Below are 15790 nucleotides of genomic sequence, written 5' to 3'. Positions count from 1 at the left end.
AATGCTGCATTTATGGCAGAATGTCTTATGATGTTTGTTTTCCTCCGACTGCAGAGAGCCCCGTGAGTTTTCACAATAGGCATTTTTCGGAGTACTGTGTGCTTACAGCTTACACATTTGCTCGGGAGAGTGGTAAAAACATACAGGCGCAGAAACAGCACTGAATTAATCATGTCAGCCTCCCCCTGTCTCTTCCACCCCACAAGGGAGAGAACTGGATGGTTACCCGTGGATGTTGGCTTAGATCAACTGGCCTGCTTTTGTGAGGAGCCATCCCAGAACGTAGCGCTGAAAAAACGCTTGCTGATGCTGGATCACTGATGAATCTGCCTTAATTTTTTCTCATTAATGCAGCATTTGAAATCATCAAAATGAAATATGCTCACTTGCTGGCTCTAGTGTTGATCTATGAGGAGTTTTTAATCTAGCTGTAGTTTCTTTGCATAAAAGGGACTCATTTATCTCAGCCTGATAGCTTGGTGACCGGAATCTGGGGTTCAGTGTGAAATCTCAATGCTGGAAGGAATAATATTGAAACAAATGTACTTTAAATTTCATTCTGGGATTGGTGGTTGCTTTGAAACTTCATTTTACTGTAGTTGGGAGGGAATAAATTGTATCTTGCAAGGTTTCAGCTGCCTGGAGAGCAAGCCAATTCCTTACATTAAATTTTTATTTCTCCCTCTGAGGAGAAGCAAAGGAGGAGGGGCCCCCAGGTGGAGCCGTTTGCCTTCCTGCCAGTGTGGATGCTCTGGAATTGCCCTATGATGAGTGCCACGGTTGGCCTGCCTGGCTTCCCCTTCTTGAGAGCATCAGAAGAGCCCTTCTGGATCAGACCCGTGAAGGTCCATCCTGTCTCACACAGTGGCCAACCAGTTCCTCTGCAAGGCCAAGAAGCTGGGCATAGAGGCCAAGGCCTCCCCCTGATGTTGCTTCCTGGTACTGGGATTTAGAGGCTGACTGCCTTTGAATATGGAGGCTCCCTTGAATCACCATGGCTGGTACCCACGGATAGACCTCTCCTCCTCTATGAATCTGACTAATCCCCTTTTAAAGCTGTTATGCTTTTGGCTATCACTACATCTTCTGGTAGGGAACTCCACATCATGGAATGATAGAGTTGGAAGAGACCCCAAGGGCCACCAAGTCCAACCCCCTGCAATGCAGGAAGACACCATCAAAGCACTCCTGACAGATGGCCATCCAGCCTCTCTTTAAGAACCTCCAAAGAAGGAGACTCCACCACACTCTGAGGGAGTGAATTCCACTGTTGAACAGCCCTTACTGATGTTTTGGTGGAATCTCATTTCCTTCACCTTGAATCCATCACTCCTGGTCCTAGTCCCTGGAGCAGCAGAAAACAAGCTTGCTCCCTCACCAACATGACATCCCTTCAAATATCTAAACATGGCTATCATGTCACCAATTAACCTTCTGTTCTGCAGACTAAACATCCCCAGCTCCCTAAGTCTCTCCTTGTAGGGCGGGCATGCATTCCAGACCGTTTACCATTTTGTTCACCCTCCTCTGGACCTGTTCCAGCTTGTCAATATCCTTTTTGAATTGCAGTGCCCAGAACTGTACACATATTCCAGGTGAATTTTACACTCATTGTATATGGAAATATTTCCTTTTATCTGTTCTGAAGCTACTGCCTCTCAGCTTTATTGGATGTCCTGAGAAGGGGTATTGGGGAGGGCTTTGGAGGAAGTTCCAGATCTTGCAGGGCTGTTGTGGAAGCCATTTCAAGCCAGGAAGGGCAGCAAGGAGAGGGATGAAGACACCTGAAAGAGCAAGAGACATCTCAGCATGGGATGGAAGGAGAGGATAGCAGAGGACATTTTTTTCTGACTAGGCTTCAGGGATCATGACTCCAACCCAGTGATGGCTGGAGATCTCTCAGAATTACAGCTGATTTCCAGGCAACAGGGATCATCTCCCCAAAGAAAATGGCTGCTTTGGAAGGCGGAGTCCACAGCATCATACCCTGCTGAGGTTCCTCCCCTCCGCAAATCCCTTACTCCCCAGTCTCCCCCCCCCCCAAATCTCCAGGAATTGCCCAGTTCAAAGTTGTCAACCCTAACTGGGCCAAAGTCACCCAATGAGTTCATGGCCAAGAGGAAACTGGAACCCAGATCTGTCAAGTATGATTTTAACTAACTCAGTCATAGAGTGTTGTGGGTTTTCTGGGTTGTATGGCCATGTTCCAGTAGCATTTTCTCCAGACGTTTCGCCTGCATCTGTGGCTGGCATCTTCAGAGGATCAAAGATCCATGCAACCCGGAAAACCCACAATACCCTAGTTATTCCGGCCATGAAAGCCACCAACAATACCACAATAGTGTTCCATCTAATCTGCCCATAAATGGAATTTGGGGAGCAGTATGGAAGTGAACGCTCCTAAGACAGAGGGCTCTTGGGAGCAGTTGCTGCCGCTCGAAAGGGTCATGGCCACTAGTAGGTTAAGCATCTCGGGTGACAGATTGTAAAAAGGGGGCACACAAGTTTACCTTTTCTGATGGATTCTCATCATGAGCTAGAGAGGGCACCTGTGCATTCTCGTGGGCAAGACGCTTGAAACCCACTGATGTTTGCCAGTGGGGTGGGATGGTCCACCTTGGTAGGCAGACTCCCACTTTAAAGAGCTCAGATTGGACTAAGAAAAATAATTGCTACTATGAAATAATTTTGCAATTACCTCTGTAATTAAGGGCAGTTTGTTAATGAAAGCGCCGGGTGAATAATGACTGCAGGGCACTCCATCCTGCCGCTCTGTGCCGCGCAGTTGGTTTGTGTGGTGGAAGCGGTTTGGGCATTAGTGACATGGCTGTCATGGAAACGGGATGGATGTAAATACTGCGGGCTGTCAGTGATGGAGAGCCGTCATTAGCTTCCTGCCCGGTGGGGAATGGTCAGATGAGCAAAAATAAACTTAACATATGACAGGAGGAGCTCTTTCTTTAATGCAAACATTTGACAAGTCCAGGAAAAACCAGGGCCCTTGGTTGAGGGACTGGGGGTGGGCAGGATTCATGTTAAAGCACAGAGTCATGTTTTGTTTGCTGTTGACACTCGCAGTGGCTGTTACGGAGCCACGTTAAGCCATTATGTGGGGTTTGGTTCTCGCTCAGTGATGGGGAGCCAGAATCGGAGGGATGTGTGGAGGTGGGAGAGGTCCTTGGGGTGCTGAGAACAAAAGAACAAGCAAGTTAGGGAAGGAGGCTGGAGGAAGAAGGTGGGAAGTAAAAGGGCGTTAATTAGCACGGTGCGGAACTGGGAGTTCAGCTTCTGTTTGTTTTCTTTTGGAAAAATCTTCCAGGGAGCAGGATATGGGGATGCTAGTGCCTTAAAGTGTATGCGGTGGTTGGGGAGGGGTGTGAAGGTGGTTTGGAGCATCTCTCACCCCCAAAGGGGACCAACATTCACAGAGTGTGACTTGGTAGGTCTGTTGAGAAGAAAAATCCCAGCTCGTGTTGCCGTGTGAAAACGGTGTGGATCTCTCTCCTGCAGTCCCGTTTCTGAGAATAACCTTGAATATTTGTCGCTGTGACTGTCTGCCTTCTTTTTGTGGAGACTGGACACTCATCCACTTTTTCTTTTCTTTTTCAGGTAAGAAATAAGGCAAGTTGCCCCTTCCTGGTTCCTTCTCACAAGCCCTTTAACCTATTGGATGATGGTAGCTGGTGCGAATTCTGCCACCCGAAGGATTATAGATCACATTTGACCGGTGCCGGTGAACTTTAAGCTGTACTCTGGTTTCGAGCCGACTTAAAGCTGTGGGTGTTTCGAGGCTTCATGACATTTCCTCCTGGCAGTAAGAACATTATTAAACTTGGAGTGTTCTCAGCAAAGACCTTAGAATTCAGGCCACCCTGCTGAAGCCCTGGGAGTGAGTGTGTGCGCTTGCGTGTGTGCATGTGTGTTTCATCATGTTTGCTATGTGCTAAAGAGCCCCATGTTATGATCTCTTCACCATCTGACAATATGGTGGAAGTAATTAAAAAAAACCTTGCAGGGTAGATTTGGTCTGCCTTTGGACCTAGGCTGGAGGCATATTTGTCTTCTTCTTGTTTTTAAATCTTTGGCTTCATTTGTTTATTGACAGTTTTGGGTGGTTCTAGCTGCTGAATTTAACGTGTTTGGGGGCTTCAGACAGCAGGCAAATGAATGCTTGAGATTTTTCCTCAGCCCTGATAAGAGTCTGTATTGATCAATATTTATCAACAGAACACGAATCATCACTAAGTGTTTGGCCTCTGCATGGGTCCTCTTGCCAACTCCCCCGCAATATGAGGCCTGCTGTGTCATTCTGCAGTTTCCATGATCTCACAGCATGATGTTTCAGGCGTGATGAGGGCAGCTGCGTCAAGTAACGTGTCCATCACATCCGGGTTAGTCAGGTGACGTGGGATACAGTCGCTCCCGTCTGTTTTCTGATGTGGACTCTGCATTCGAGGGAGTTCTGAAGACTGCAACGGTTGCTTGCTTGAATATCTGCAGTTGTGGCCAGATGACAGAGCGTGGTTTAAAAAGTTTGACTTACCTTGGTGCGTAACATTGGTTAAATGGAGATGTCTGCTTGGGTCTCTTGAATGCACCCCCCCATTTTGGGGGTAACTCTAATCACCTTGAAAGAAACCAAGAATTCAGCCCCCCCCCCAAAGAATCCCTTCCAAACCTTAATGAATGTCCAACTACTAGTTAGTTCCCCAAATTCCCCTGTTGGATAATGGAGCCGGATGTGGCACTCCAATTCCAGCATTTTTTTAAATTGACACATGAACTCAAATCATGCTCCCCATGATGAGTGACTTCTGCCAGCCTGGAGGTTGGAGGAACGTGACCCTGCCCATTTCTCTTGGATTTCACGTACCATCCACCAAGGCACCCTTCTGGAATACCTTGTGGGATAGAAGTGGTGGTGGCCCGCCCATGTCTTCCTCATCTCATCTGCTCCAGAAGTTGACACTCGAGGATTTATGTTCTGGCTGTATGAGGGTTTTGTTCTGTTCCCCGTGGTGTTTTAACACTTGCATGGAACTGGTGGGTGAGGAGTTTGATGGATTCAGAGTCGTGTGCTTTTTGACATGCAGTTCTGCCTCCTCTCTAGTTGATGCGGGGGGGGGGGGGTGAGTTCTGTGATGTGAGTTCTGGAAGGCTATCTGATGGATGAGATGCTGATGTACAAACTGACCAAGATGGAGGACAGTCTTCTTGAAGGGTTCTGTTGTTCAAGGAGGTGGAATCCACCTTGGCCTGGATGGAGTTATACCCTCTCCTGAATCCCAGCTTCGCAGCAAGAGCCAGGACCACTTTCGGAAGACTGTGCAGAAGATAATTTTGGCAGCTTAGGCGGAGTCCCCCGTCCCCCTGTGCCTAAAGTACTTCCTTCTGAAATTCAAAGATGGTTGTCACCTGAGAGGCTCTTCCGGGGCCCTAATGCAGTGAAGCCCTACAGATGGAGTTGCTGCTCCAAAGATCAGAGTGGTGTTTTGCTTTTCTGATTTTTTGATATCATTAAAACATGATGAATGGGGAATTCATGTTTTCTGCCACTTGACCATGCAAGTTTTAACCTGGAAGATTGTTTTTAAAAGGAAGTGTTTGTGCACAGATTTTAAACTCAAACATTTACCTGTGCAAGGAAAGGAGTGTGGGCGGATGAAAACCGGGTCCTCCACTGTTCAATAATCTCACTGGTTAACTAAGACCGGCTTTGCATTTTCAGACAAAGAGGTGATTCAACGTTCTCTCTGTAAAGATTAAGTGCATTTCCTTACAGCTGTCGTCTTTAATATGCTAGAATTTTTTTTTTGGTTTTGTTTTAATTGGATTGCCAAACAAATTGAACTGGGATGATTTACCGGAGCTTTCTACTAAGCCCAGCTGGTTGCTTGGAATTAGAAGTGTTTGTGTGAAACTTTCTTGTCTCTCTCTTGGTTTTTATTCACTGTATTTTTTTAATTCTAGTTTTCAGCCAGAAACTGGCCGCCAGATTGACTTGCAGCATTTACCAATGTGGATATAATACTGTGGCCGTCAATGAGGAGGGCTTTGCTTGAGGGGGTGGCTAAGTTGTGTCTGGCTGGTTCGTATCTGGAGAGTGGGGAGTGGGGGGGCGTGTGGTCTGTGCCACAAACTGGAGGGGGGAGCCTCCCTTCCCAGCAGTACTCATTTTGTGGGTTTTGTTTTGTTTTGCTTTGTTTTCTTGTAACCTGGCTCAGCCGGCACTTCCAGGCCATTCGAAGGATATTGAGGAGATAGAAAAAGTGCAGAGAAGGGCAACGAGGATGATTGAGGGACTGGAGCACCTTCCTTATGAGGAGAGGCTGCAGCGTTTGGGACTCTTTAGTTTGGAGAGGAGACATCTGAGGGGGGATATGATTGAAGTCCATAAAATTATGCAGGGGGTAGAAAATGTGGACAGAGAGAACTTTTTCTCTCTTTCTCACAATACTAGAACCAGGGGGCATTCATTGAAAATGCTGGGGGGAAGAATTAGGACTAATGAAAGGAAACACTTCTTCATGCAACGTGTGATTGGTGTTTGGAATATGCTGCCACAGGAGGGAGTGATGGCCACTAACCTGGATGACTTTAAAAGGGGCTTGGACAGATTGATGGAGGAGAAGTTGATCTATGGCTGCCAATCTTGATCCTCCTTGATCTGAGATTGCAAATGCCTTAACAGTCCAGGTGCTCAGGAGCAGCAGCAGCAGCAGAAGGCCCTTGCTTTCACCTCCTGCATGTGAGCTCCCAAAGGCACCTGGTGGGCCACTGCGAGTAGCAGAGAGCTGGACTAGATGGACTCTGGTCTGATCCAGCTGCCTTGTTCTAAAAAAGAAGAAGAAGAAGAAGAAGAGTCAGCTCACCTCTTAGGGGCTTGCCCATTAGCCAGTTTATGGACTGTAACAGTGAAGATGGGTCAGGCCCAGTGCCAGTCGGAGCAGAGCTAGTTAACACCATAAGCTGCAAACATTCCACCCACCTTCTCTGGGAAATCTGAATTACATTCACATGGGTGCACCTGAAGCTGTCTTGTGCCAAATCAGACCTTTGGCTCATAAAGGTGGCTTCTGTCTGTGCAACCTGGCAGCGACTCTCCAGGGTCATGAGCAGAGGCCGTTCTCACCACCTCCTGCCTGGTCCTTTTAACTGGAGATGCCAGGGATTGAACCGCGAACCTTCTGCATGCCAAAAGCAGACATTCTACCACTGAACCGCAGCCCCTTCCCTAAAGCCGTGCTTCTGAATGAGGCCCTTGGTCTACCACAATTAACGTTGCCTACTCAGATTGACAGCAGCTCTCCAGGGTGCTGAGTTCCTTCACAGCACCCGCTGCCTGGTCCTTCTCATTGGAGATGCCGAGGGTTGGAACCCAGCCAAGCAGAGGCTCTTCCATGGAACCACGGCCCCCTCAACACCTGTGTTGGACAGGTGAGGTTCAGAGTGCCCTGGATTCCCTTTGCCCTCAGAGAGTACTTAGTCAAGGGAAACAAATTGATTGTGGAGTCACAGAGGATGACTCAGAGGAGAACTCACTCTGAAACCGTCGGAGGCCTCTGCTGGATGCGAAGGTCCGCAAGGAGCTCCATCTAAACTTTCTTCCTGTGTCAGGGCAGGACGAGGACACCATTGGCATGCAAGTTGCTCGGCTGGATGTATTTTTTTTTTCTGGTAAATCTTCTTAATTTGCTGAACGAGGTCTCTCCCTTAGCAACCGGTTTGCAGGGGCGCGTCTTGGCATTCAGATCACGTTTTGATGCTATCTGTCAAAACTGGCTTGGCATTATGGAGTGTTTGTCTATGAAATGAATCCACTGCTGATTCCTTGCCCCACCATCTCCGGAGTGCCTGGTGGTCTATCAACCTGAGACATAATCCTGCTTCAAATGAACTTTGCAAGAGCAGTATCAGGGGTGAGCAGAATGCAGATCTGGGCTTTAGCGACGGTTCTCCAGTTCCACCCCCCCTGCCATGGTGTGAGGCGGCATTCTTGAGTGAGCTTACGGTCTTTAATGGCAACATTGCTTAAATTCCTTTCATCAGGGCAGGATGCAAACATCTGCAGAGGGAGGAGATGTCCTTTCTGGCAACCCAGATTATGTACAAGCAAGTTCACATGAGAAAAAGCAAGTGCACATGAGCGGCAGAGCATTTTTCGGACTGTGCAAGTGGAACGCTGTCCCAGATTGTCGTACAAGGGGCTCAGTCATTGTGGTTGGGAGAGAGACTGAGAGCGTGTCCGCCTTTGGGCTTTCACCGAATTGTCATCTGCCTATCCCTTAGCAGATTTCAAGACATGTGCCATGATAAAACTGCCCAGATTTGCTCCAGCTTCTTGCCAGCAGCTGCTCTCTTATGCTGGGTCTTTCACAGGACTCATTTTCTGTGCCAACAGTGGAAGCTGCTTCTATGGCCAGGTGTTAGCAGTGATCTCCATTTGTCCACCTGGGATCTTTTTTGAGAGAGGTGGACCATCAGTGTTGTAAAATAAATTAAAATGTATTCGATGTATATCTCACTTTCTGGCTGGTGGGGAGCTCCTGAGGTTACTTGCCATTCTAAACTGCATAAAGGAAATTAAAATTAATATTATAATTAAAATCCAGTTTTAACAATGAACCCAATGTGGTAGTCAGCAAGCTGAAACTTTCCAGTCAATCTTAAAAGCAGCTGGGGGTAGAATAACAGTTTAGGGATTAAACACCTTTCTAGGGAAGGAAGAGCTTTCAGAATCCCTTGAGAACAGGCCAAATACATCTCCCCTAGCAGGAGTGTTGTACTGGGAAGAGGCCTGTCATTAAGGAGCTGTCCTCAGTGCTGAAATTACAAGGTGCCAGGCGAGGCCTTGTAGAAGGTTTTAGAGTCTGGGGCAGGGAAACTTTATTTATTTATTTATATTTGCTATACTGTCCACCCCCGGGGGGGTGGGGGGGTGCCACCTTTCCACCTGATTCAGGCAGCAAACATGAAAACTTTTGAACATTAAAATAGCATTTAAAATAATTTGTAAAATAATTTAGTAAAATCACACAAACATACAACATCAAAACAAAGGAGGAGGGCCAATAAAAGTTATAGAGGTATGTTAAATAATTTAAAAAAAAACCTTCACTCATTGGCAGAAGACAGTAACAGAGACAATAACAGAGGGAAACAGATGAATTTCCCTGGGGAGGGAGTTCCAAAGTTTCGGTGCCATGACTGAGAAGACCCTTTCTCGGGTTATTGTCTATGTAGTCTCAGATGACTGAGTTTCCAGAAGCAGAGCTTCTAAAGATGAACAGTGTGAACAAGGGGTTCTTATGAAGATGGTGGAGGCAGTCTTACAGATATTCTGGGTCATGTGAGTCTTTAAAGGATAAAAACAGCCCTTTGGGTTCCATCTCTGTATGCATTTGCTAAGTTTGTACAGTGCCTTTCAGTAATCCACTTTTGAAATAAGTTTAAACATCTGTCAAACCCAAGGAGCAGTCAAACAAAAATGTACCAAGCTTGTATCCTTGTAGGATGGTGTCCAGAACAGGGGCTCTCTGGCAGAATTGGGGCAGAGGGAAGGTGGTTCATTGAAAATATTTTTTTTATCTTTCTCCATCTGTGGAAAGTTTCCAGAGGAGGATTTCAGGGAGCTCAGTCCAGCAATAACCATCAAGCTTCTCAAACATTAATAGACTAAGACACTTACTAAAAGCAGGCAGCATTTCATGAAGCAATTAAAGCAGTAAAAATACAGTTCCACCAATAATACATTTAGAAAGCTGGTTAAGATACTTTGGTGGGAGAGCATTAATCATGACGTTAGAGGAAGGAGGTAAAATCTTGGGGAAAGGGCTGTGGGGGGAGAGGCAAGTCTTGGCCTCAGGTACCAAGCACCCATGGGCGGGCGGGACATTCTGCAGTGAATTAACCCATCCCCCGTGGTCACCCGTTTAATCCCATGCAGTGTGGGCCTGTAGAACCAACCTGTGGAAGAAGCTCTCGTTTGGTCAGCAGCTCCGTCTGAAAAGCCACATTCATGTTTCCCCAGCCATCCTACCGTCTGTCTGGCCAACAAGCAGCTAAATATCTGGTAGCTGCGAAATCTACAATAAGAATAATAAGATAGTAATAGTGTGTCCGAAAACTTCCACCGAGTACCCAGGGATTGAGGGAGAAGCCTTTCAGCTGGCAGAATGCATTGCTCTGAGGCAGCTTTTGAACTCAGAGAACGAGTTGCTGCGTGAGGTTCGTCACCAGGTATTAACGGAAGGATCTGTGCAATGTTTCCCGGGTGCTTTTGTGTGGAAACTTCAAGGCATCCATTGTGGCCTCCTTCCTTTCCTCCATGCTGGAAATTCATCCTCCAGATGTCTGCTCTGCTGTTCCTGCCAGTGTTAGCGTCCGTGACTGCTTTTGTGCAGTAATTCCTGATGGAATTAACTGTGTATTTCTGAAACAGCTGCCGTTCCTTTCTCAAAATCAAACAGTGGTTGAGTACGTACAGGGAGGGAAAGTGCATGATCGCCCTGTCGATTTGTTGGAGGCAGCCCACGTGAAGAGGGCCTTTCAGTGGGTTTGGGCGCACGTCCCTGTTTTTATTGTTCTCTGTGCTGAATCAAAAGTAGTCAAGACGTCGTGTCCAGGAAATTTTTTTTAGGCGTGCACCAAATAGTGAGCGCCATGCTTTCCATCTGCATTTGGATCTGCACAAATCAATAGAAGGAGAGAATGTTGAGTGTGTTGAAATGAGTTTGATTGTCTTGCTTAATATATACCCTTTAAGTCTTTCTAATGCAGCAGCATGATGCTAACTTCCTTTGACATTCTAACTGTGCATTACTCACTACATCAATCGATCATAGCTCTGCCCCGCATGGAGTATTGATGGACAACTTAAATACTTCTTGTTTTTTAAAAAAGTGAAGCCTAGGTAATTAAGCCATGCGCTCTGCAAGTTGGAGGCTGTGTGTCTTTCATAGAGGACCAATAATGAATAAAAAGTGCATTAACTAAATTAAACTTGTGCATGCCTCTAGCTCTCGAACGATGGGCTTAGCTTTATGAATTTCATTAAGGAGAGGATGGTTCTGTTAATCAAAGGGCTATAGCAGGGAATGTCCGTGGATTTTAAGAGGCTGCTCCACTTGACAACCCGTGCCAGAGAGGGAGGACAAAATTATTGTGCCTGGCGGAGCCACTTGTCTGATGGGCTGTCTCTTTTCTCATGGGCATCAGCAGAAGCACAACGTTTCCAGGTACCCTGAAGTCCCAAGAAGAAGAAGAAAAGTTCTGTTTTAGAGGGGAGGGGGGAGATAGTAGGAAAAGTTGGAAAAAATAGTTTCGGAGGGTTGCCGTGTTGGTCTGCAGCAGGACAGCCAAATTCAAGTCCTCTTAGAGACCAAGATTTTTGCGGTACAAGTTTTTGCGAGTCAATCTGACAGAGTCGGCATTAACTCTTGCAAGCTGAACCTTGAAAATTTTGTTGGTCTCTGGGGTGCTACGAGACTCAAATGTACTTGAAAAAGAGTAAATTCAAAACATAATATCAGTTATGTGTAACTTAGGGAGTGTTTAAAAATACACAGTTGGGTGTATTTCTGAATTTTCTGTAGTTCTATTTGAATGGACTTGGACTGTTGCAACTTAAGGTATTAAAATATATTTAGTCAGTTGAGAAATGGGTGTGTGTGGGGAATACAAGGTAGGCTGAAAAGGGAAATCATCAGTTCTGTTGTCACCCCATGATGGGCGCTATTATTCAGGCTTAGAAAGTCTGCAGACTTCTGTGTCGCTTGACCATCAAGGAAGTCTAGAGTTGCTGTGCAGAGGCAGGCAATGGCAAACCACCTTTGCATGTCTGTAGCCTTGAAAACCCTGCTTGTGAGTTGATAGACTTTCTACCCCAGACTTCTGTGTCACAGGGCAGGGACTGAAGGGAACCTCATGTGCAGAAGAGAGCTCAGGAAATACATACTTCCATAATGTAATTATGTGATGCCGATAAGTTTGAATGTGAACATTAATAACTGGACTTCCACCCTAAACACATGCTAAAAAGCTTGGACCTGTGGGATTTGTTGGAACTTGCTTTGGAGTGAGCACACAGCGGGATACAGGGCAGGTGCTGTATAACTCATTTCCTGTACAGTTTTCATCCTGGCCCTGTGTTTATATACCACTGTCATTCTCAATAAATGGCATGGCCTCGAAATGGTCGTGTGTCTCAGGCTGAGCAAGAAGAGTTCTGTCTAATTCTGGACTTGGCATCTCATGGGTTTAACAAGGAAGGATTGCAGGAATTAAAAGTGTCCCTTTCACAGGTTCATGGAGTGTGTGTGTGTGTGTGTGTGTGTGTGTGTGTGTGTGTGTGTGTGTGTGTGTGTGTGTGTAGTTCCAAACATGATGTGCAGTGGCGTAGTGGCTAAGAGCAGGTGCACTCTGATCTGGAGGAACCGGGTTTGATTCCCAACTCTGCCGCTTGAGTTGTGGAGGCTTATCTGGGGAATTCAGATTAGCCTGGGCACTCCCACACACGCCAGCTGGGTGACCTTGGGCTAGTCACAGCTTCTCGGAGCTCTCTCAGCCCCACCCACCTCACAGGGTGTTTGTTGTGAGGGGGGAAGGGCAAGGAGATTGTCAGCCCCTTTAAGTCTCCTACAGGAGAGAAAGGGGGGATATAAATCCAAACTCTTCTGCTGCTGCTGCTGCTGCTTCTTCTTCCTCTTCCTCTTCCTCTTCCTCTTCCTCTTCCTCTTCCTCTTCTTTTAGAGGCCAAAGAGTTTGGCATCTGAGGCAGGTGAATGTGGGAAAGGGCCTTGGTGGCTCTGTTGTCTGCAAGCCTGGATGGACATCCACAGGCCAGGATCATGCTGGACAATTCCTGCCAAAGTCTGGCCGTAAAGCTGTCCTGGCTGCTTTTGAATTTCTGGTCTAAGTTTTGAAGGAGCACTAGTTTTTTTTTAAGTGTTCCGATTGTTCTGAAAGTGGTGTGTGTGTGTGTGTGTGTTTGGGTATGTGTTGAATTCCCACAGTTTCCAGCTTTCCCAAATGACAAATAGGGGGTCAGTCTATTGTCACAAGCTATCATGGCCGGAATCACTAGGGTGTTGTGGGTTTTTCCGGGCTGTATGGCCATGTTCCAGTAGCATTTTCTCCTGACGTTTCGCCTGCATCTGTGGCTGGTATCAGAGGATCAATAGAACAGCTGGGTTGGAGTCCAGCAGCACTATAGACAGCAGTGAGATCTCCAGGGTATCAGCTTTAAGAGTCAGGAATCTGGTTGTTGGAGTTATTTAGTGGCCTTTAATGGTTGCAGCCACTGAGGGGGATTGGCATTCTCTTGGTCTGACGACGCATCTTGTGGTAACTCTGAAGTATGCCTCCACCTTTTCCTTTATGGATTTGAGTGCGGCCATCAGCCTGCCTCACACTGTGTCCCGCTGTAGAACGTCTTCTGTCACCTGTTGAGACTGGTACAGCTCAGATCCAAGCTCCCAGCGTTCCCTCGGTTGAGGCGTCGGCACCGCAGCTGTGGATGGGAGCTGTTTGTTTGCACCCCGTTGAGCCCTTTGCTGGAAGAAGCCTGCTGCCAAATTAGCGTTTACATTGCATGTTTCAGTCAAAGCATTTTGATCCTTGTTTCTGCAAGATAATCCTAAAAAGTTCTTACTCTGAGAATAGAAGACTGTGATGGATTTAATTCATAAAGGGAAGCAGCCGCAAGGAATGTAAATGTAGGAGTCTGATAAGGTAGGGTTTCCTAGTTGCTATGGTAACCTGCGGGTCATGAGCCTGAGAAAATAGAGTCTCTTAAAGCAGCGGAGATGATTATAAAATTTAACTGTCATTCTTCATTTAGAGTTGATGGCAAACATTATTTATTTAAGTTTATCTGCCAGCAGGCAAAGATCCCGTTGCTTTTCTTCAGGCCGGGGACTTGGATCCCTGAGCTGGACATGTCGGACACGACGCGAGCCACTGAGATGCATTATTCTAAGCAGGTGGTTTCCACGGTGTCTCCCAGGAGGCCTGGTCCCCGTCCTGTAGAAACCAGCTGCTTCCCCTCCTGAACCCGCTGAGAAAGTTCACGTGGTACATGTGTGCCACGTAAGACTTCTTTCCCTCACTCTCCCATGTATCATTCTCACAACAGCGTTCTGCATTCTTTTCCTCATTAGAGATTTGTGCGGGACAGAGGAGGAGGAGGAGGAGGAGATTTTCCAGCTGAAGGATTTGTGCTGCACACATGTGTGTGTTTGCCTGGCTTTCCTTCCCCGAGATGGCCAGGCACGGGTGCTGGCGCTCTCTTCAGGGTCAGACGACTGGCCCCTCAAAGGCAGCACCTCCTACTCAGATCGGCAGCGGCTTTTCAGGGCTCCTCATGGAGGTCTTTCACATTCCCTTCCACCTGATTTTTTAAACTAGGGATGCCCAGGATTGAACCCAGGACCTTCTGCGTGCCAAGCAGAAGCTATTCCACTGAGCCCCAGCCCCTCCCTAGGGTTCCAATTGCTGTGATGGATCTTGTTCACCAGATCTGGGTATCAAATGCAGGCCCGTCCTGAATGGTCATGTCCAACCAGGGAAGAGGCTGTGCTCTGTGTGTTGCCTCATGGGTTGGCTGATGGCCACCAACGAGTGAGTGGGAACCTCATGGGTCCTGCCAACCTGGATCCAAGTCCAAGCCCTGCTGTGCTCACATTGTGTAGCCTTGTGCACTGAAGCAAGACTTCCCTTTTCATTCATTCATTCATTCATTCATTCATTCATTCATTCATTCATTCATTCATTCATTCATTCATTCATTCATTCATTTATTTATGGGTTTTATATACCTCCCAACCCCCGGAGGGTTCTGGGCGGTGCACAATATAATTTCGTCTTACAACCCATACAAACAAAACCCCATTAAATTAGAATTAAAACACAGTGATAAAATTAACAAAGATGGCGTCACGCAATAAAACCCAGTTAAAACCCTCCCAAAGAGGGGGGAAGCAGGACGAAAAAGTGGGTCCCATAGATGGCAAAAGGGAACTCCAAACCGGAGGAATAAAAAGGGGCAGTTCCTGCGAGTTCCTGGCAGTCAGGGCTGTTCGACAGTGGGATGCACTGCCTCGGAGAGTGGTGAAGTCTCCTTCTTTGGAAGTTTTTAAACAGAGGCTGGATGGCCATCTGACAGGAGTACTTTGGTTGTGTGTTCCTGCTTGGCAGCAGGTTGGACTTGATGGCCCTTGTGGTCTCTTCCAACTCTATGATTCTAAGATTCTTGCTTAATAAATCTTGTGGGTTCTAAATCCTCTTTCTAAAATCTGTGGACCCTGCCGTTCCCCCTCCCTCTTCTTTCCTCCCCCCCTCTTTTCTTAGGGGACTATGAGTAGGACGCCATCGGTAATTTTGATAGATGCTGCATTTTAATGGGGGTCGATTTTAACATATAGAGCCATATTTAATAACTATTTAAAAATTTGATTTTATTTGTGCTCTATCTATTTGTTTGTTCGCCGCCCTGAGTCCTTCGGGGGAGGGCGGTTTATAAATATAATTAATAATAATAATAATAATAATAATAATAATAATAATAATAATAATAATAATAATAATAATAATAATAATTGCATAGCACATTCCCTTTATTTATCTTGGATTGAGTCATGCTCATGAGGTTGTATTGGCTGACCTCCAATCCTGAAAGTCTCTTGGTTTTAAAAGAAGCCGCTTGTGGAGTCCAAGAGTATTGGATTAGGACCGAAGAGACCCGAGCTTGCTTTGCCGTTCTGCCATGAAATACTTTGGGTCAGTTATGCAC

The 15790-nt window shown here is 46.6% G+C and overlaps 1 protein-coding gene across 13 annotated transcripts in view; it reads left to right on the top strand.

Moving 5' to 3' along the window:
* The window catches only part of CADM1 (cell adhesion molecule 1), a 318560-nt gene that overhangs the window by 181793 nt on the left and 120977 nt on the right, over positions 1–15790 (top strand). Inside the window, exon 1 of one of the 13 annotated variants that reach the window (XM_048512898.1) lies at positions 3781–3814. The exons of the other annotated variants lie outside the window; for them this stretch is intronic. Within the exon in view, the coding sequence (XP_048368855.1) occupies positions 3796–3814 (19 nt within the window). The 5' untranslated portion in view covers positions 3781–3795. Of the gene's footprint in view, positions 1–3780; positions 3815–15790 lie in introns of those variants that run through there. 13 annotated transcript variants of the gene reach the window in all.

Source organism: Sphaerodactylus townsendi, linkage group LG12, assembly GCF_021028975.2.
Source record: "Sphaerodactylus townsendi isolate TG3544 linkage group LG12, MPM_Stown_v2.3, whole genome shotgun sequence".
Taxonomy (NCBI): Eukaryota; Metazoa; Chordata; class Lepidosauria; order Squamata; family Sphaerodactylidae; genus Sphaerodactylus; species Sphaerodactylus townsendi.
The sequence above is the reverse complement of the archived record's forward strand: the minus strand, read 5'-3'. Positions and strand labels throughout refer to the sequence as shown.